This window comes from Rhopalosiphum maidis, chromosome 4 (assembly GCF_003676215.2).
Source record: "Rhopalosiphum maidis isolate BTI-1 chromosome 4, ASM367621v3, whole genome shotgun sequence".
Taxonomy (NCBI): domain Eukaryota; kingdom Metazoa; phylum Arthropoda; class Insecta; order Hemiptera; family Aphididae; genus Rhopalosiphum; species Rhopalosiphum maidis.
In genome coordinates this window covers 34,039,443-34,058,237 of record NC_040880.1, presented here as the reverse complement: position 1 = coordinate 34,058,237, position 18,795 = coordinate 34,039,443, and the positions used below count along the sequence as shown (strand labels likewise).

At 28.7% G+C, this 18,795-nt stretch overlaps 2 protein-coding genes across 2 annotated transcripts; both read left to right on the top strand.

The window, feature by feature from the left end:
* Positions 1–684: 684 nt before the first annotated feature.
* On the top strand, positions 685–5,433 carry LOC113555577 (dnaJ homolog subfamily C member 3). The gene is made up of 10 exons (XM_026960017.1): positions 685–1,057; positions 1,138–1,230; positions 1,894–2,018; positions 2,110–2,184; positions 2,253–2,581; positions 2,646–2,796; positions 3,380–3,572; positions 3,738–3,906; positions 3,977–4,086; positions 4,209–5,433. Exons 1-10 carry the CDS (start codon positions 976–978, stop codon positions 4,346–4,348), a joined length of 1,467 nt encoding a protein of 488 aa, XP_026815818.1. The 5' UTR covers positions 685–975; the 3' UTR covers positions 4,349–5,433.
* Positions 5,434–12,866: 7,433 nt separating this feature from the next.
* On the top strand, positions 12,867–17,787 carry LOC113559759 (plexin-A2-like). The gene is given in 4 exon segments (XM_026965513.1): positions 12,867–12,979; positions 15,176–15,280; positions 15,503–16,776; positions 16,778–17,787. Coding segments are annotated over 3 exon segments (2,199 nt in total). The 5' UTR covers positions 12,867–12,979; positions 15,176–15,199; the 3' UTR covers positions 17,622–17,787.
* Positions 17,788–18,795: the final 1,008 nt, after the last annotated feature.

The window sequence follows — 18,795 nt, the reverse complement described above, 5'->3', positions numbered from 1 at the left end:
CAATAATATCGCTGTGACGACAATATGTCTATAGATTATTGTATCTAAAATAAGTAATATCTGGAAACTGAACAATTGTATAAAAAAATAGGCGTAAATCGTCTATATATAATATGGTAACAATAAGTCGTGGATGTTTAGCACTGAGAGGAAAAATTAAAAACTTATTAATTATAAAAATAATATATTTAGTTTGAACAAATCAAGAGTTACGATTTATAAGTATCTATTTATAAACATGCGATGATGTACGCTAAATTGCTGTTTTTTTCATAGGAAGTTCAGACGTCTTTTGAAGTACAATATTGCAATGAACTCAATTATTATACTTGTATACAAATCATTTGCTTGTACTACACAAATAAAATAATGATTTTATGTTGCAGAATTTTGAGTTTTTACAACTAAAAATAGTATAATTTAATAAAAAAAAAAAACATTTTTCAAAAGATTGTACAAAGTAATAGAAAACCGGGTATGGGGAATTTTCATTTCGGAAAAATTTGAACATATGGTCATTTTTTTATACTTATAAATAGTATACGATTCGCGTGAGCAGTATTTTTCCTGGTGGTTTGGCGCGGAAAGCTAAACGGACCAATGGGAGTACAACACGGTGCTCGACCGGTCGGCCTACAGTCGCGTTTGTTATCCACTGCCCCGCAGTTGAGCATAGGCGCCAGACGGCTGCACACCAAACGCAGCACTCCAGAAGTCCGTTATCACCGTATTGTGTTATCAGTTGTCACGGCGGCGGTGGCAACCGACTCAGTTTCGGTGACCCGCTCCGCTCAGAGTGCTCAGACACTGTTCGCGTACGCCGCACGTCACACGCACACCGGATGTACTATCGTTTGTTCGTCGCGTAGGATGCGATTGGTTTCTTCCGGATCATCACGATTCACGACCAGCCGTCGCGCACGTACGTACGTCCGATACGCCTAGAGGAGAAAAGTGACTTTTATCGTCGCCGTAATGGATACGTGGCATAGGATGCGGCTGAAACTGTACTCCACTTGTCTGTTTTTCTTGGCCTTGGACTGTTCGGTAGTCATGGGTAAGAAGTGCTGCTGAGTGCTGACCCTTGAATACGTCACCCAGTAGACTGTGTGTATTTATTTTTCGTCTGATTCGTAGGTTCCGATGTTGAGAACCATTTGGATATGGGACGCGACTTTCTGGCTCGCGGACAACTCCAAGACGCCCTATCCCATTATCATGCCGCAGTGGGTAAGTGAATACGTCGCCTTATAGGAAAATTAAATTCTGGATCTTTGTTGTCTGAGAAACACCGTTTCTAGTGTTAAGTGTTTATGATGTTAGCCTGTCTGATTACTTGATTTTCCATGTTAATCCTTGTGATTCATTCAATACAATTTTCAACAAGACCATAAAAATACTCAATCTATTTGAATTTAATAGATTCTAATGATAGGTACCTTAAATTATATTAACTGTATTGTATGATGTATATTAGGTATAGGTTTTTAACATTTTTACTTACAATCTTAAATATAATCTCTCTGTGCTTTCATATTATGCACTATAACTTTTTGGAAGTGATTTTTTGAATTTTCTTTCCAAATTATTGCAATTAACATTTAAAATATCTTCAGCTGTTATTATGATTTAAATATCATTAACTACTTATCAATTATTTATATCTAATATATTATCACACATTTTTTAGTAACTTACAAATTATAATGTATTTATCTTTATTCATTTTTAATTTTAATGTTAATAAAATAAACTAATATTCCAAATATAGTTATAATTTATATTATTTATTTTAGTATAATACTTCTATTGTATTTTAATATGTGTATACTGTATATATATAAAAAAAAATTATTTTGTTAATTAATAATATGTAACATATTTTTTTTTCAGAGGGCGATCCAAATAATTATTTAACTTATTTTAAAAGAGGTACAGTTTATTTAGCCCTAGGAAAAGCCAAATTCGCGTTATTAGACTTTGGAAAAGTTCTTGAACTCAAACCGGATTTTACAGCTGTAAGTAAAAATAAGATTAATATTTATAATCTTATAGAATTTTAATAGTTATATTATATGTTGTATTTTATATTTTTATATTTTTCACCAGGCACGTTATCAAAGAGGTGTGGTCCTGATGAAACAAGCTTCAATCGAAGACGCAAGAAAAGAACTCTACAATGTGGTAAGTATAAATATATTTACTATTGAGGAATTTTTATCTATTAATTTAATAAATTATAAACATTTTAGTATATTGCCAATGGTGATTTTTCACAAGAAGCATATGATTTATACTCAAAACTTGATGGTCTTGCTTACGATATAGAATTAGCAAACTACTATCAAGAAAACAAAGATTATGAAAGTGGTATAAGTTCATTGGATCGTCTTATAGAACATTGTCCTTGGGCTCCTTCATTACGCGAACAACGATCACAATTATATTTAAGTATTGGAAATGTGCAACATGCTATTATGGACTTACGGACAACAACTAAACTCCAAGCTGATGATACAGATGGCCATTACAAATTATCAAAAATTTATTACAGTATAGGAGAAGTATCTGAATCACTAAAGTAATTATTATTTATTATTTGTTATCTATACAATACTGTAAGATCATGTTTAATTATTTTACAGAGAAATTAGAGAATGTTTAAAATTAGATCCAGATCATAAATCATGTCACTCACATTATAAAATTGTTAAAAAAATTGATAGACTGATAGTAGACAGTCAGTCAGCACTCAATATCAAAGACTTTTCCAGTAGTATTCAATTTGCAAAGAAGGTAAAATATTTGGTTTAACTAAAATTTTAAGTTCTACTTCCAAATTCCAAGAACATTAGTTTTGTTGTTTAACTTAATTTTAATTTAGGCTTAAAAACTTTAAATATTATGTAATGTATATTATATACAGTTCAATTTAATTTTATAAAGAATAGTCTACTAAATAAATTTAAGATTAGTATATTATAGTATTTACTGGGTTTTAATTGTCACTAATTTTTTTTCTTATAATTTCTTATAAAAATTTAATTTTTTTTAAAAGTATTTTTGGCTTAAACTATTATTAGTTAATTTATGTAAATATTTTTAAGCACTCAAATTATTTTAAAATATTTAAGTTTTTATTTTGAATAATCCTTCAATTATTTTTTTCTAAATTATTATACTTTAGTCTTAAGTAAAATATTATTGTTGAAATTGTATTTATATTAAATTAAGTAGGATACAATGTTACAAGATGACGCACTTAATTAACTACTTATTGTGTTTACTAACTTGTTTTCTGTGGATGGAAGATGTTGAATTAAATATTTTATTAATGTTTAATCTGCCTATTAAATAATTTAACAATTTTTAATTTTAGATATTAGACATAGAAAAAGACACTGAAAACATAAGGTTATTAGCCTTGGAAAAACTTTGCCACAGTTATCAACATACAGATGATTTATCATTGTCACTGAAATACTGTAGCGATGCACTAGAAATAAGGCAAACACCAGATCTTTACTGTCTGAGAGCAGAAGGATATATTGCTAATTCTATGTTTGATGAAGGTCAGTAAAATTAACATAATTTTTTTTTCTAATTAAAAGATGGCCAAGCAGCAGTGGCTCAGTGACTAGTATTACTTTGAATTGTGTTTGTGTAATGATAAATATATGATAAATGATGTATTATTTACTAACATTAGTAAGTATATATTTATATTTTATGTTCAGCTATTAGAGATTTTGAGCATGCACTTCATATCGACCAGGAGCATAGACAAGCAAGTGAAGGATTAAAAAAAGCAAAGAACTTACAGAAACAAGCAGAAAGAAAAGATTATTATAAGATATTAAATGTTAAAAGAACTGCCACTAAACAAGAAATAATTAAAGCATATAGGTATGTTTATTCAAGATTATTTTCTATTTAAAAAGATTAATGATCATTATAAAATATTGTACATTTTCAGGAAAGCTGCTCAACAATGGCATCCAGATAATTTCCAAGGTGAAGCCAAAAAGAATGCAGAGAAAAAGTTCATTGAAATAGCCTCTGCCAAAGAAGTTTTAACTAATCCAGGTAATAAAATGAAAATTTAGTATAAACTAATAGTGTATTATTATTTATTATATATATATATTTTTTTGGAAAGTGTAAAATGAGTAATAACTATTAATACATTTTGCTTTGTGTAAAATCAGAAAAACGAGAACAATTTGATCGTGGTATCGATCCACTAGATCCAGAATCTGGGCGTCATCACCAAGACGGTTTCAATCCATTTCAACAGTTCCATCAATTCCACGGGAGCCCTTTTACATTCAAATTCAATTTCAACTAATTCTTATTATGGTACAAAAACAAACATAGGTGCCATAATGAGTTTTGTTATCATCCCATTATCTAGGGTTCAAAAGGCTGTGTATGGTAAAATGTAAATAGAGTAATGCATAGAAAATGTCATTGTGTATAACTAAAATCGTATATTAATTTATTGTACATAGTAAGTAATAAACAATAACATCCAAATACAATTGTAACATGGTAACTTATGATTTATTTGACTATGCAAGTATAATAGTTAAACTGACATTTTTTCTACAGTTAATATCTTCAAACTCTATTCAATAACAATGCGATAATTTTAAAATTAAAAAGATTGATAATTATTCTTTATTTTGAGTTTCATTTTTTATAAATGGTCTATTGACCTTATTTCATGGTTATAGTGATATTTGTTCACAATCGATTAAATTAAAAAAATGAAATAATGTTATTAAAATAAATTAATTTTAAATAATTTTTTTTCTATACACCTAAAGATATTTGTATCTTAAGTCTTATAAACTGTGTAATTTACTTATTTTTGTCTATTGTTACCGAAATAATGTGTCTAGTCCAATTTCAATTTTTTAGAATCATTGATGTAAAAACATTATTTCCACGCATAAACCTGTCTTTATTGTTATTTCAACATATTTTGTCTGTTAAAACCTGTAAAACGAATGTCATCAATATATGAATGAGAATTGTTTATCACTCAATATGTAAATGTTTATGATTCAAATATTAATACTATTTAACAATATGGATTGTTCATTTTAAATGGTCATTGACTCAATGGTAAATTTGATAACTGTTTAAGTTAATTTTAGACATGAATTGATTGTGTACATATTATACACCATACTTGTCTCATTGATGATTATTTAATTTAATTTAACATTTAAATATTTAGATATTTTTGTACATCAAAATTACTAAGACTATTTCCCAAGTCTCATGTTTTAACATCGAGACAATTCTCATCCGTTAATATTTTATATGATAAATCAATACATTATCTATTTGTTACACTATAATAGTAGTTTACATGGTGTGTCATATGCTCGTTAAACAAGACTGAAAGTATTTTTTTTTGCCGAATTTTCTCTTGCAAATTTTATAATTTATCTACCTATTATTACATACACTACATTATTTATATACTTGCATTATTTTAGTAATCTTTTTTGCATGTTTGTTTAAACAGTGTAATATATTGTAGCTGGTTAATAATTAACATATTCTATAGTATATTATTATTGATTAGATTTATTGTATAGGTAACCTATTTGAAATAGGATGAAATAATAAGTCCATAATACCTATCTATGTAGCTGTTAACTCCACACATTGCTTATTATTATTCGTTAAGATTGATTTTATAAGTTTTTTTTTATCTATTGTCTGTCTATAATCTACATATATTTTGTAAATGCAATATTATATTAAACGTTATTAAACACCATTATGAATAATATTTTCAGTAATATTTGTCCCAATAACATGGTAGTTATGTACAAAAATAAATTAGAATGTAGGCAAAAAAAATAATGAAAGTTAAACATTTTTAAAAATATAACATTATAACAGGATGTGCATGGAACATCTTATATCAATCTACATAAATCTAAGCAACATCTAAGATGTCGGTAATATTATATAATACTTATTTTTTGTAAAAAATTGAAGTATTACAATTATTAGTCAAATATTTTATTATTTAAAAATTTGATTTATACTCGGTTATATAATTTATAGGTTATCTAATAAGCATCTACACGTTTTCTGAATTTGCCCAAAATGATATTCTTTTACCTTCTATAATAAATGGAATTAAAAATAAAAAATCTTCCAAAAAATAAAATAGACTTTACTTAGTTAATTTTTTATTAGGTATTTAAATCACTCTGTACCACCAATTTAGATTTGTTATTCCGCGCCTGACTATTATCTATACTTTTTTGAACACATTGTGCGTCTGACTGTCTGAACGCTTAATGTATATAGGGTATAATATAATATAATATATATTAGGGTGGTCCTTATTTATGTGTAGAAAGATACCTAATAAACAGAATTGACCATATTGAAAATAATGTTGGTAGTAGCCAGTAGGGTATACTGTAGATAAGATGATTTTATTTATGACATTTATAATTATAGTAGTAATTTTTATGTGACCAATTTTTGTATAACACTTATGCTATAACATTGAATTAAAATAAATATAACACTCAAAATCGTAGAACATCGATAAATTACTTTTTATGTTACATCATGCGTAGGTTGTAAGTAGGTACATATTTAAATGATCATTTATATATTTCCCAACTTTTTAACATGTATATTTTTTTTATATTAAACGGTAGTTGTTTATATTGTTTAATATACTGACTTTTATTAGTTATAATGACGTTGCATATTAGGTATGTATAATATGCAATATTTTAATTTATTTTTGGTTAATTTATACTAATATTTAAACATTTTAAACTATAATACTTTTAAGTTAAAAATCCTTCTCGAGCCACACAGTGGCGCACGCTTGAGGGTTCTAAGGTAGCAGTTGTTACTTCTGAATTTTTTGGCTTGAAAGTGTAATGGTACTTACGTGAAAAAATGATACTCAAATTGACACAGACACGATAATTAATACATTTGCCAATAATAGCAGCATATTAGAAAAAGCATTATTGTACTAATTTTAGTTTTTGAAAGCAATTTAGTGGGTGGTTTATTTTCCATTGAACGTGCTACCCCTATTTATATTTGAGTGTACGCCACTGGAGCCACATATTATGACTGCAATGTATTGTGTGCATTTAATTCCGCCCGAGTCTTGTTTACACGGTACGCAACGGTCGCCGGTACAAAGTACAGGCACCATAGCGACCGGTCTAGGTCTTATCAACCTCCACCACAGGCAACGACGACACGACACTGTGGACTCTTCTCCCCCGTTGCAAAAGCAGTGTGTGGGACGGGATGTCTTCCCCGACACCGGCCACCGGCCGTCTCGCTCTCTTGCGCGAACCGTCTTACCGACAACGGCGCCTAGTCGTAAGACCGCGTAAAGCATAATTGTGTATTCTCTTTAATGCCGTCAACACCTGACATAGTGACATTTAACAATTGGCTATTGTGTACCGTTGTTTACCATCAATAAAAATACACCGTACAAATAGTGAAATTCGTGTTGTTTTTTATACTGACCAGCTCACCGCGGACTCACCGAGCACCTACCGCCGTAGCCGTATCATTGTTTCTGACAACGTAGTCCTCACTTGCCATAAGAAATATGGATGCTAATAACCGACTTCACGACGATCAGTGAGACGGTGGCTCTCTGTACCTACATCGTAACCATTAGCCGTTTCGTAGGTCTAGTCAATAGTCAATACAGGTCATTTTCGGTTAGGGAATTCTCGTCTCTGTTTCGTGCTTCACGTGCGTTCTGGAGATCATAATCGTATATAGCTGCTTAAACTGTTTGTATACGTACCTATAGAAGAATTTTGAAGAAAAAATCGATCGTGGAAAAATCACAAAATAACACAATATGAGGGAGGGATGGCACGAATGCCAATTCGGTTTTAAAATAGGTAATTTTTTTTCAAATCGTTTTGCAGGCCAAATTTTTTACCACAGCAAAAAAAGTGAAATATAATACTGCTTTTAAAGATGGGGCGATAGTTCTTTATACTATTACATTCTAACATATTTGTAGAAGTTCCACAAGCAGCCTATACTCGTACAAAGACGTAAAATTAGTTTTTTTTTTCAAAATATTGTCAACACGTGACCGTAGACAATTTGAGAAAAAGTGACTTTTTTATGTTTTTATATACGTATATGGTATATCGTTTCGACAACATTCATTATCGTGGATGTGAAGTAAATGCATGCATATAGTGTAGTTTTTTCAAAATAATTATATCTATTTTAAATTAATAGCAGTAATCAGTACCCTAGGTACTATTTACATTTATATTACTTTTTATGTTACTTTGAATCTTGATTAGGTATATACTGTCATCAGACACGTACACAGGGGGGGGGGGTGTTTTGGGTGTTCAAACACCTCCCGAAATACTTAGGTTTTAGTATGGTTATTTACTTATTCAATTTTAATGTTAATTTTATTATATCAATGTTTGTATTTAAAAAAAGTTCTACTTTTCAATAACTGATTTTCAAAAACACCCCCCAAAACTTTTTTATGCGTACGTCCCTGACTGTCATTATCTATAAATACATATTCATACATTTAATTTTAGCATCTTAATTTATAATGACATTACCATAAATTCATATCAAATTGTTGTCTATATAAATAATGCGTTAAGCAATATATTATTAAAAATAATTAATCTAATCTGTTAGCATGTAGTTATTTGAAAATCAATAAATTATTCGGAGTTTGGTATTAAGAGTTCTTAAATAATTAACAAAATGAATAACGTGAGATTGATTTTTACTATTTTTAATAATTTATATTTAAAGACAGGGCCAAACGTAGGTTAGGTTAGGTTAGGGTAGTTTGAAATTATATCTTGCTCACTGCTATAATTTATGTGATCATTTTGAATAAGCATACTTTTGAATTTTTCAAACACTTAGAATATTTTTACAATTAAAGTAAATTACTAATCCAATTGTTTGAAATAATGACTCAAGGTTTATCGCTTATCATTCGACGACTAATGTCAATTGGGGCAGTTACACATCAGGTTAGGTTACCAAACGACCAAACTACCTACTTATTTGAATATGTCATCGATGTTTTTTTATATGCTATGAATATAATTTTGATATATAGTTGTATGAGTTTATTATAATTTGTTCATAAAATATAATATACATTATACAATTATTCTGAGCTGATACAAAAAAATATACATGCTGGACGATTTTTTATCATTAAATGCTCATTATTTCGTCGAGAATTGACTTTTTAAAAATTTTTTTTTAAAATATTTTGATTTATTCTTTTCTCACTGAATGAAATTTTTATTTTTTTCATCCTTTTATTTAATAGTGAAACCACACTATCAATTTTTATTTTAAAAATTCAAAGAACAACCTATATTTAAAATGTACTAAATTTAGAGCTATTTTTTTTAATGAATTTTAACGTTCAATAAGTTATTATTAATTATTATTAATTTTTTAGCGAGATATTGCTTTCAAAGTTGGGTGGTTTTCTGTTTTTATAATACTTCTTGTATCATATAATCATATTATCATATTATGATTGATTCATATTCATGTGTAATAAACTCGTTATCGACTATCGTCGCAGTGATGAACTTTTTAACTTGTACCTGTAGTTACTAACGCCTCACGAGTCACGACGGTAATAACCTGTAGAACAAACACTTGAAAACATCAAACCACCCAACTTTGAGTAACTATAAGTCTATATTGCACTGATTATTAGTGAGTAACGGTTAAATTAAAATTAATGCTTAAAAAATACAGTCCTACTATTTTACGATATTAAAAATATAGGTTACCATTTGAAAGTTGATAGTGATTTCATTATTAATATAAGGGTGAAAAAAAAATTGAAAAAAGCTAATACTTTTTGAAATAATGAGGTTTTTAATGATTGAAGAATGATTTTCTATAATATTATATATATAGAAACGATAGAAATGAATTCATTTTTATCAAAATCGTCAAGTATATCTTATTATTAATTATTATGTCATATTATTTTATATCATAATACAATAGTGCTATTAATTTTTAATTCAATAATCATCAATACCGACAAATTATGTAATGGTGTAACTAGATTTGTGATATAAATAGCTTAAAAATATTAAATGTTTTCGTTATTACATAATTGTTTACAGAAAGTAATAACATCCGTAAATACGTAATCAAAAAGAATCGATAGTTTTATAAAACTATATTTTTTGGTTTACAATAAACCATAACGATATTATCGTTAAAGAAAAAAATCATTGTTTTTTTTAAATATATACATAAGTAATATAGATGAATCTATATTTGCTGAACTCGGTTGCATTTAAACCATTTGGACTCATAAAACTTTAAAAAAATTTGTTAATAATTAATTATATAATTGTTGTAACAAATAAACAAACCCAAATTTAAGTCATATCAAAATAATTATCGTATTTTATAAATCTAATAAATGATATGGCTAAGAATTCTGTTGGCTATTATCAATTATTTAAAATGTTAAAGAAAAAAATGGATAAGTACCTAATTTAATGATTATTATTAGGGCTCGGAAGTTGTTGCATTTGCATGTTTTTTTTTGATCTGATAGATTTATTGCTAATTGAGCCAGAAATTCATACTAAGACAATACCAAAAACATATCAAACGTTTCTAGTGCATATTTTTGCATATTTAGTGATCTTTAGATTGTAGAGCATATTTCTTAATTTTACAATTTTTTAGAGCATACTTTATAATTTAAGAAGATTTACTATGAAAATTTGTAAATAAAAAAATAAATACATTAATATTGAGAGATATTATTAGATATTCTTGTATCGTATTTTTTTTTTTAAATTATAATTGAAAATTAAAAATCAGAATTATTTTTATTGTTTTGCTTTTTCGTGTTTATAATATTTTATAAAATATTTCTGCAAATAATAATTTTTTTAAAAAAATAAAATATAAGTGCATATTTTTAGAGCATATTTGTACTTTTTAGTGTATTAAGTTCTGAGCCCTAATTATTATACTATCATTTAACTAGGTTATTTAAACTTGCGTGACATTTTGTCATAAAAATATTAAGTGAACGGCGTAAAAGTCACGTTTAAAATAATATGTCAATGCATTTTGTGGGCAGAAAATAATAATGTTTGTTATAACAGTATCGGTTGGTAGACTCTAGTTGTTGTTTATGTACAATAAATAAAATATTTTAATTAAACTTCAAAACATTACTTTGTCAGCATTATTTCTTCTGCACGGCGGTCGTCATAACCGCACACTTATACCGTTCATAACCGCGGATTTTACACCGTTCAATACTGCACACATTTATTGTATTGTTAAAAAGGGAAATATGAAAGGCCGATAGTTCAAAACAGCACACATTTGATTCAGAGTTAAAAATTAAACAGCAAAATCATAAAAGTGTTTTTCATCTGGACAAGTAGCCATAATCTCAACAAACGCCTTAGGAATCAAACGTGGCAAATCAAAAAAAAGTTTTAACCATAATCCAGATTGTGAATTTTGATTATTGTATTTTTTTTTTTTTTTTTTGATATTGGAAGAAAACTGATTTTTCTGTATAATCTCGAAAGTTTTATTTGTATGATTTTGTGATCTTGATTAAACATGATTAATTGGTGTGCGATACTAAACGATACAATGTTATTTTATACGTTATTAATATATATTAATGTGTGCGGTATTGAACGGTTTGATTTAGGGAAAATATGCGGGATTAAGGTATATATAAGTGTGTGGTTTTAAACGACGACCTTTTTTAGAAAATGTGTGGTTATAAACTACGTCCGTTTTGCAGTTTTCAGTTTTAATATTATTTAACTTTGCATTTAAAATCAATAACATATAATCGCACTGTGGTAAGTATTTTTTTTAACATTTCTATTAGTTCTATAATTTGTATTATACAAAAATTAATCATTTTTCAACTATAGTTTTAATTTTACGTCAGCGGTGGAATAGCCAAGTTACATATTCACAAGACTATAAGAAATTTTTCAGGAGAGTATGAAACTATGAAATATTAAAAGATATTATTTTCTTAAAAATTAATCAAGTGATGTTACTTTATAGTTTTTATTTTTCAAATGTTGAAATGTTCAACAAAAATATGATTTACGAGAATTGTGTTTTTAGTTGAGGAAAATATGAATTAATTATTTTTTTTTTATAACCATTAGTTAAAATCATTTTTTTGTTGGTAGTATTACTTGATCTCGCCATCTCAGTCTTTATAAAACAAATTAGTTATACTTATTAAATATTAGGCAGATAACTTTGATTGAATTGTTCAGAAGTTAAACTGCAGTTGCAAACAAAATCAATTTCACATTTCAATTTATAGGCCTATGTGTAATAATTTTCCTATAAACCCATATCCGTCTCGTATTAAGTGATAATATATTTTTATTTAGTTATCCATTTCGATTTATTTTTTAATAGGGCGTTTAAAAATATATGTGTGATTAGACATAGCAAAATTAACACGAATGTGCTGTCTATTGGATTGATATATAATATCCACGAGACATTTCTTTTTTAAAACTACTTATTTAAAATATACACTATAATATAATATAATATAAATAATATAATGAGGTATTTAATTTTAATGATTGATATTATTATTGGATTATATGATAAGATGATTCATCTTCAGCCCAATTAGTGAGTGGGGACTGTTTAAGCGTCTGACGTTTAGTTGTGTTCTACAATAAAATGTTATTAAATAATAAATAATAAATAATAATACTACGATCGGGGAGTTATCGTCAAACGCAGCGCAGTGACAAATAGATTGCAGAGTGAAGTCAGTTGTTTTCCAAATTTTAGTCGTCGTCGCCATCATGCACTATTGACAGTCGACAGACCACCATCGCATCATCGTCGTCATCATCGTATACCGAGAACAAAGTGTGTAGGTATACCTAATATGTTAGTAAATAGTAATATATTATTCATACACTTAAATACGGATAGACCGTTTCCGATTCAGTTTCCCTTATTTCTTTTTTGCTAGATTAAAAAAAGTCTATTCTCTTTTCATATAAGTACTTAATAATTTTTAAAATGTTTTTAAAAACCATTTTTTGCCATGATTCGTAGATGTTTATATATATTGTGTATATACTAACAAATATAGGTAAGTTTTTAAGAATTCAACCGGATTGCTGCAATAAAAACATTTTTTGTACTGATGTTAAAACATTATAATTTATCAAAAGCATGTTTATGTTTATATGATTGTATTATAACCAATTATAGGTATGAACTGATATTTAAATGGAGATGTAAAGTAACTTATTAATCTAACAATTATTATACTTATTAACTTATTAAATTGTAATAAGTGATTGTGAATAAGACTTTTTTCTTAATAAAATAATTGTTGAATAAGCATCAAATATAAAAGAATAGTTATACAAGTAAAGTAAGAAATAAAGCATTATAGATTATAAAAAATGCATTTATATGAGAAAAAAAAGGCAATTTTTTATTTAACTATTAAATTATTTTTAATGTTAAAAAAATGTTATTCACAAAATATAACAGTACCTATAGGAATTTAGCGCTAGGTTGAAATTTAGTCAGTTACCTTAAGTTGGCAAATCAAATTTTTATTGATACGTTCACTAGCGAAAATAAAGTAAATACATGCAATCCCGTTTCTTGTTCTTAATAAAATGTCAGTTATTTATAAGGTAAATTTCGTGTTTAATAGATATAGTCACGCATTAGATATATTGGAATAAGGGCGTCGCTACATTACGAAAAATTATGCATTACCATAAATACGATTAAAATATTGTAAAACTCTTGATTTTTTTTTTCAAATACTAATCTTATAGTTAAAGGGGATAACTGAGTGTTCTGTTTAAAGTTAGATATTATTCAAATTATAAAAAATTGTATAGGTGTAATATTAAAACATTTTCATGATTTTTAGAACATTAAATTTCACTATGAAATTTAATTTGTTCAACTTTAAATTGTATGCTTTTAGATTTCAATTTAAAGATAACATGAAATATTTATACTAAAACCTTAAGATAAAAATTTATCTAATCTTATATATTTGTGAGAAGAATTAAATGCCAAGAAACTATGATTAAATAAACTCGCGATTGTTACGTATTTATGTATATATATATAATACAAAGATATATATTTATAAAATGGGTTTTATTGAACAACCCTCACTATTTAAAAATTTATTAAAATTTTTAAAAATATATTTTTTACATAATATCAAGTCAAATTAAATCAACATTTTTTTATAGTTATAATATTGAATGTTATATATATTTTTAATATACACCGAGGTTGAATATTATTCGGAGTATTTCGGTACATTAAGATCGAAATTCAGACTGGTAGTTTATTAAAAGCTATTAAAGTATATAAGTATTTAGAGCATTGGTGAGCGCATTAGATAACCAACATTTTGTGGGGTATTCTCGCACCACTCCACTCGTTAACCAATACTTAAATACTTATAACCAGGGCTCGGATTTTATAGCATTTGCTAATTATTATAGGATACAGATAAAAATAACAGAGTGATCTATAAATTGGTTTTATGCACCAGGGACTCCATGTATGAAATTTTATAATGCTATTTTTTTTTAATTTGCATAACATAACGTTTTATTTTGTATTTTCATAAACCTAGTTTATATTATGTGGTATGAAAATTATGAAAATGTTGTCATTTATTTTTATTATTTTTTTTTTAAATACATATGAAAAATACCCACATTTTAGTTCATATTAAAGACTATTTTTAAATAGTCCGGCGTATTGGCCTATTGAACAGTTAATATAACAATATAAGTGTTTTTTAATTATGAACAGAATACATTATTATTTTTGCTATTTTTCATGTTTTTAGGGCATATTTAAATTATTTTTAGTGCTATAAAATCCGAGCAATGCTTATAACTCAAATTACTTGTTTTGAATTGTAACATTTATATATTTAAAAAAATGTATTATATTATGTATATGTATTATATAAAAATAAAATAAAATGAGACATTATTGTAATCCAATTTTTTTTTTAGTTGTAATATTTTACTTATTTAAAGAAAATAAAATAATTATTTATTTTCAGGAGAACGTTCAGAATTTCAACACCATGTTTAGCTCCGAAAATAACATAACTGCGAACCAACATAATTATTTCTCCATTAAACAACTCTTATTCGCAATTGTATTGGTAGGTTAAACTGTGATAACTTTAATAATAATACATCATTAATTCCACATAAATATAATACGCCTAGTATTATATTTATTTAAATTTTATGACATAAATTGTTTTACAAATATATATATATATATATATAATATGTTAAAATTAGTCTACATTCTTAAAACTTATATTGTTTATATTAAACGTGGTGAATATATAATATAATATATTATATATATTTTACAGTTAACATCAAGTGTAGAAATTCACGCGGATAACGTAAATTTGACAAAAAGTGGACCAAGTCAAGAAATAAACTGCACGATTTATAGGTCGTGCACACAATGTGCTGATGCATCTATTTGTAGTTGGGCGATCGATAAACAAATTTGTCTTTATTCAAATCAAAGTCTCTCAGAGAATTACAGAGTGGTTACAAAAGAATCTTGCCCAGAGTTTGCCGTGACTTTAAAAACCAAAGATAATCATTATTGGATACAAGTTACGGTCTCGAATATGGCGGTAAAAAGTGTAAACACTTTTTTTAATGATAACACGGTCATTAGTTGTGAAATAGAAAATATAATCTATAACGCTTCAATCAATAATGGAATAATTTCTTGTAAATGGGTAAAAGAAAACATAATTTCTCCCGAGAAACGAAGATCGATGGACATCAATCCTTTGTCTATTTTTTATTTTTCAGTCGTTGTCGACAATAATGTTAGGTTACAATTTAACGACCCTCGAGATCATTACATCAGTTATCACAGTTGGATCTGCCCCGACGTAAATTGTTCGATCGCTTTTTGGGAAAGTGACTTGAGAAAATATTACTGTAAATGGTGTTTGAAAAAAGACGGTTGTCGGTTAACAGGTGAATCGCGGTACAGTTGCGACGTACGCCACGCGTTGAACAACGAGAAATTATGGAACAACGACACTGCGCTGTCCACGATCGAAGTGAAAAGTCCCGAACTGGCGATCGAATCTTTCAATCCAGACGTATTGCTTTTCAATCGTAACTTGTCGATGGTCGTGAGCATAAACGTCAAGAATCACAAGATTTTGGCCGATGACCGGTCGACAACTGCAGTGACCGTGGCCGGTCAGAGTTGTGATAACCCGACCACGGTCGACGATCAGACGATCAATTGCACCGTCAGTAAGTACAACGAAAAGACGTTGGCGAACGACGGTCCGGTGCTGGTCGAGTACACGTGGACGACGACGTCGAGCAAGGTGAGGTTGACATCATTACAAAAATTTAAGTTTGTCATTCCGAGCGTGACGGGCGTCAATCCGACGTGTGTTCCAGCCACTGGTGGCACCCCCATAGTACTAACCGGTCAATATCTGAACGCCACGACTGACGTTCAGGTGTTTTTCAAAAAAAAGGGGTCCAAAACGACGTGTGAGATTTTCGAGCTCTCGCGTGACCGAATAGGCTGTGTGACAGTCGCCAACAGCAAAGTACGCAAGCCTGGCCCGTTGTTGATCTTGTTCGACAATATGACCGGTTTATACACCAAAGAAAATGTCTCGTACTGTCACCGATCCGACCGTTCTGGACGATCAGGTGTTCGCGGGAATCGCATCTGGCGACGTCCCGTTGATCGTTCGTGGTAGTTTCGACTGCACGAAAAACCAACAGGTGTACGTCGACTACAACGGGGAAAGGCACTTCGGCCGCTGTGCGGTACGTAACATCAACGACTCGGCAATGATGTACTGTTGGCCACCAAAGTTCGACAGCCCAGTGCAGATGACGAGCTTGCCGCTCGGCTTTCGTGTCGAGTTGGCTGATAAAGTGGTGTTTGTACCACAACAGACGCACTACAGTTACCTGCTGCACCCCGACCCAATTTACGCTGACTTTGAAGTCCACGACGTCGACATCATCCGCGTAAATGGCGTGTTTCCGGACCCGCTGCAACGCCGCCAATGGGACGGAAACTATTTGCTCGAGGTAGTATTATTCGGCGAACCGTCGGACGACGATGACATATTTTGCACTGTGACCGACGTCGCCGAGAATCACGCAGAGTGTCGGTCACCGTCGGGCACGTCATTTGATGATGTCCTAGAAATCGTGATCGTATTAGCGGGCAAACAAGCGACACGGACCGTAGTGCACAGAAGACACAAACAGTATTATTATGCGATGATTCGGTTGCTGAGACCGCAATACGTCATCGCTGGTATTTCAGCATTGCTGATGTGCGTATTGGCGTTGATTTTTTGCGTAAAGAATCTGATGAATCGCTCTAAGCGACACGTCGATAGGCGATATATAAGTGAACTACGAAACATCACCGCCGGAATAGACGACACCACTGACTATTTATTGAATTCGAAAACCTGAATTGGTGTAGACTTGATTACGGAATTGAGTTAAGTTGGAATTTATGTTATTGGAACAAATTAAAAAAAAAAAAATGATTTGTTCTTGATTTTATAAAATAACGTGTACCTTAAAATATTATTGAAATAGTTATGAATAAATTGTGAATTAATTCCTTTGAAGTGAGTTTTTGTTGAGCAAGATTTTTATTTTTACTTGTTATTGTGAGAATGTATTATATCATGATGTGGAGTTGAGTTTTACTGTTCTATATTTTATAATTTGAAATCCATCTTTTGTTTTATGTGTTGCGTTTTTATGAAATCTAAATCATCTTCATCTCTTTTTATGTTCTTGATGTATTTTTATTATTTTTTTTGTACGTAGGTATTTAAATAATATATTATTATTAATAATAATATGTCTCTTATTTAAGTAACGTAATAACTAATAATTAATTGGTTTTATATAATAGGTTGGTACATTTATTTTGTGGGATGTTTAAGGGGCAGGAGGTTGTGTGGTAATGGATTTGTGGGAAAGACATTCGCTGCTATATCTATATACAAAAAATAGTCATTTAACAGTATTTATAATGTTCAAAAAGAAAGTATTTTTTATATAGATAATAATTTTAGAATTGATCCAATAATTTTTAAAGCTTATTAGATATAATTTGTTTTTATAAAGGAGTAAAGGAACCTATTTTAGAATACACGTATTGGCACATTTGGCACCAAATAAACGAAGATTTAGATATAACGGATCATTTAAAACAAACAATAATTATTCAATGCAACTCTTTTCTAAATAAATTTTTTTATTTTATTTAATTTTATATAGTTAATAAGAAAATTCAAAAATGTAATATACAATAGTTAACACAACAAGCACATACAAATAGTACCGATCCAATTTGCTTATATTCTATTAATAATTAAATTAGTCTTTATGTATTTATTGCATTTTTTTTGTCCACATATCTTTATTTTTCAAAAAGAAAAATTACATATAAAATACATATTTTCCAAATTGTTTATGTATATTTAGCTGTTTTTAGTGTATAAGCGCATACGTCATATTCTTACATTTTTTAGTGCATAAACAACCTAGTCCCAGTTATTCTATACTATCTAATCTGGTTACTTAAATTTACATATTTTGTCATAGATTTTGATTTTACTTTGGTGGTGGA

Bases quoted from the DNA above. Each gene is read 5' to 3' on its own strand.
- LOC113555577 (XM_026960017.1), top strand. From the start codon at position 976: ATGGATACGTGGCATAGGATGCGGCTGAAACTGTACTCCACTTGTCTG. The intron at 1,058-1,137 runs GTAAGAAGTGCT...TCTGATTCGTAG, and splicing joins GGACTGTTCGGTAGTCATGG to GTTCCGATGTTGAGAACCAT. The intron at 2,797-3,379 runs GTAAAATATTTG...TTTTAATTTTAG, and splicing joins GTATTCAATTTGCAAAGAAG to ATATTAGACATAGAAAAAGA.